The following is a 3,752-nucleotide window of genomic DNA, read 5'->3' on the forward strand; positions in this document are numbered from 1 at the left end:
GACCGGTGCAGTCAGCTCAGCCAGGATGGCATGTGAGTGAGTGTTTGTTCTTAACCTTGTGCCACTGTGGCCGGGAGGAGGGGAAGGGAGAAGGTAGTCCTCGGGAAGGCTAACAGAGCATGCGCAGCTAGCCCTGGGACTTCACTGCACCGCCATACAGGAAATGACGTAGGACCTCTGGATACGATATACGGGAAATGCTGTAACTCCACACCTGTTAGCTGTCCAGTATGCAGAGTTGGTCTTCCCCAAAATCGAAGCATGAATTCTAGGGAACAGTGAAGGTTAAGAGTAGGAAATTATTGAGGGGGAAAAGATACAGCAGGAGGGGCTCCGAGTGGGTTGCTGTGGACCCCACTTCTCGGGAAGTTTTATAGAGCACAACCAGGTGGGTGCAGCGTGGGTTACAGCTGTGCTCAACCAGTAAAGTTGTAAGTGTAGTCGCTTAGGCAGTATCGATCCAGTGGGGAAGACGGTCAGGTAGCAGGTGACGTGGAAAGAGCAAGGAACTTTCCAGGAAGGGATGAGTCCAGGGGTCCCGGTCCCTGTCTCGGTCCTTTTCTCTCGTTGCTGAGACAAAACACCCGTTGGCCAAAATTAAGGAAGGAAAGGTTTATTTAGCTCACAGTTTGTGGAGGTTTCAGTCCATACTCGGCTGGCTGCAAGGCAGGCTGGCACATGGCAGAGGGCAACAGCTCAGGTTGGCAGAAGGCAGCAAAAGCAGCAAGAGCAGATACAGCAGGGGAGGTGCTGGGGATTTAGCTCAGCGGCACAGCGCCTGCCTGGCAAGCGCGAGGTCCTGAGTTCAGTTCCTGGTTCGGGTGAGTGGGGTGGACAAAAAACAGAAACAGCGGGGGAGCACAAGCCTGTTTTCCTCCCTTACATTGGAGGCAGGCTACACCGGGTGTGTGTGTGTGCGCGCGCGCGTGCGTGTGTATTGGAGGCAGGCTATGCCAGGGTGTGTGTGTGTGTGTAGGTGTGTGTAGCACTCATACCACCTCTTCACCCTCCTCTGGCACAGGCTCAGGGTGTTTACAAGGTGAGGCCCCTGACCCTGCTGGGTACTAGTTAACCTTCTAAACTTCTGAAGTTGACACAATGTATCAACCATAACAGTCACTGGCTGAGGTGACTTGATGTCTGTCTAGACTTCATTAGACCAGGCGTTGCCCCTTATCTCAGGCCTGGTTATTCTGTGTTTGTCTGGCAGCCTGGCCTCCGACGGATGCTCCTCCAGCCACGGTTGTAAGTTTTCATTTCTGTCCTGACTCCCTGGAGGGCCGTGTCTGACGGTGGGTAATATTTCTACCTCAAATGGGGAGAGCTGGGTAGAGGCATCTCAAGCAGGTGAACCTGAGGGAGAGAAGGTGGAATCTGTAAAATGAAAGCAGATTTTATTTTATTTTATTTTTGTTTTTTTTTTCGGTACCGGGGATCGAACTCACAACCTTGCACTTGCCAGACAGGCGCGGTGCCGCTGAGCTAAATCCCCAGCCCTGAAAGCAGATTTTGGAAATAACCACAAGCAGGAGGTGGTGGCTCACACCTGTAATCCCAGCACTCGGGAGGCTGAGGCAGGAGGATCCTTGGGAGTTCAAGACCAGCCTGGGCTACAAAGTGAGCTCAAGGCCAGCCTGAACTGCATAGTGAGACCCTGTCTCAAAAAGACAAAAAAAAAAAAAAGAGAAAAAGAAATCACCATACTTTTCCTAATTTGGTGTCTTGTAGATTGTTCTGTGCCAGAATAATGTCCGCAGCCAGGCCCACATGGACCGAGTGGTCACCCACGAGCTCATCCACGCGTTTGACCATTGCCGTGCTCATGTCCACTGGTTCAGCAACGTCAGGCATTTGGCATGCTCAGAGGTGAGTTTTTTTGTAGAAGACACTTGTATTTTCCCCAGAATACTCTGTGTATTCAGTGTATTTACTTATTTATTTTTGCCTTTTTTAAGAAAATTTTTTTTTATTTTGGAGACAGGGTCTTGCTATGCAGTTCAGGCTGGCCTTGAGCTCACTTTGTAGCCCAGGCTGGTCTGGAACTTGTAAAGATCCTCCTGCCTCAGCCTCCTGAGTGCTGGGATTTCAGGTGTGCACCACCATGCCTGGCTCAGTGTATTTAAATATATTCCTTTTCTTCTTCTTCTCCCCTCGCCTTAGTCTTGACTTTCTGTTTTTAACTACTATTGACTATCATTTTTGAGATACAGCTAGGGAAATTTTAAGTAATATTGATTGATGGGTGGATGGATGGGTTGGTTTTTTGAGACAGGGTCTCACTCTGTGGTCTAGGCTGGCCTTGAACTTGTGGTCCTCCTCCTGCAGTCTCAGACTGTGGGGATTACAGGCATGCGCCACCATGCCCAGCATTATCCTTATTTTATCTATGTGGAACTGAAGCACTTACTTGGATTCCGTAGTAAGTAAACAGCAGAGGCAGGGTCACAACCGGTGTTCTTAGCAGGCCTGAAGTCCCTTTGTCTTTGGTGTTGTGCCTCCTTATTTTCTGTCTTTCTTTCCTTTTTTTTTTTTTTTTTTTCTTTTTGAGATGGGGTCTCGCTCTGCAGTTCAGGCTGACCTTGAGCTTACTTTGTAGCCCAGACTGGTCTCGAACTCACAATGATCCTCCTGCCTCAGCCTCCCAAGTGCTGGGATTACAGGCGTGCGCCCCCACGCCCGGCTCTTGGACTGCTTTCCGAAGTGTGCATATATGTGCTCCTAGAGAGACGTATGCATGTCATACTTGCATTTCATTAGAGTGCATTTTCATGAGAAATTTAAAAAGTAATGTAAATCTCAAGCTTATACTGTATAATTTAGATTGTTTTCTCTTTCCTTTGATTAATAAGTGACCCTGCTGCATCTGATTATAATTCCTATTATTTGGAAAGTAGACTAACCCTTGAGTTTTTAAGTAGGTCTATCTCTTGGGCGTTGGGAGAATTCCTACCTGTTCGCAAGTTCAAGTGTGTTAAGTACCTTGAAGCCTCAGAGCGCCGGGCCGAGGCCGAGTTAGTGTAGAAATAACAAGAAGGGGGTCATTCTTTTTGCTGTAAGTTAGCAGACGGGTGGCCAGAGGCTGTGTGGTCTATGTACGCAGCGCTAAGACTTTATCCTTTAAAGTATAGTACGTTAGAAAGCGTGTCCTCACTTCAGTCTGTCAGGCATGTAGCGTGACCTGTTTAGGACGTTGCTTGTGCTTTTTACTCACTTACTTTCCTATAGGACGTCAGAGTCCTGGCAGAGAGCCATGGCCCAGGTTTGCGGGCAAGTCCAGGAAAGTTTCAGAGATTTGGACCAGGACTGGGGTGGATTCATTTGCTCAGAGTGTCTTAGATGTGGATCTATTCAGGTTTTTCTGGCTAGTAGGGCTTGAACCCAGGGCCTTTGCACTGGGGTACATCTTAGCCCTTTCCATTTTTAAGTTTTGAGACAGGGTCTTACTGAATCTCCCAGGCTGGCCTCGAACTTGTTACCCTCCCTTCGCAGCTGCCCGGAGTGCGGGGATTGCAGCTCTGCAGCGCCGTGCCTGGCTGATGCACTCAGTTTGCAGATCTTTGGAAGAATCCTACCTTGAAGGTCTTTTGGTAATTTCTAGAAGTGTTTCTGTCTTGTAGAGATTATGGACTTGAACATTGAGGTTCAGTTCTCAGTCATGGCTCTCTGCCTCTGGACAGATTAGTTCTGTCAGGTTACAGGGTAAAGTTTAGAAAATTCCCTTTGGGACTGCTGTCTAGAATATATATAGAACT

At 48.4% G+C, this 3,752-nt stretch overlaps 1 protein-coding gene across 1 annotated transcript in view; it reads left to right on the forward strand.

Moving 5' to 3' along the window:
- Xrcc6bp1 (XRCC6 binding protein 1) overlaps positions 1 to 3,752 on the forward strand; it is a gene marked incomplete at its 5' end in the record, with an annotated part of 17,592 nt that overhangs the window by 5,507 nt on the left and 8,333 nt on the right. The window contains 1 exon segment of the mRNA XM_013521026.1: positions 1,729 to 1,866. Within this exon segment, the coding sequence (XP_013376480.1) occupies positions 1,729 to 1,866 (138 nt within the window).

This window comes from Chinchilla lanigera, unplaced genomic scaffold (genome assembly GCF_000276665.1).
Source record: "Chinchilla lanigera isolate Chin_1 unplaced genomic scaffold, ChiLan1.0 scaffold00057, whole genome shotgun sequence".
Classification (NCBI taxonomy): Eukaryota; Metazoa; Chordata; class Mammalia; order Rodentia; family Chinchillidae; genus Chinchilla; species Chinchilla lanigera.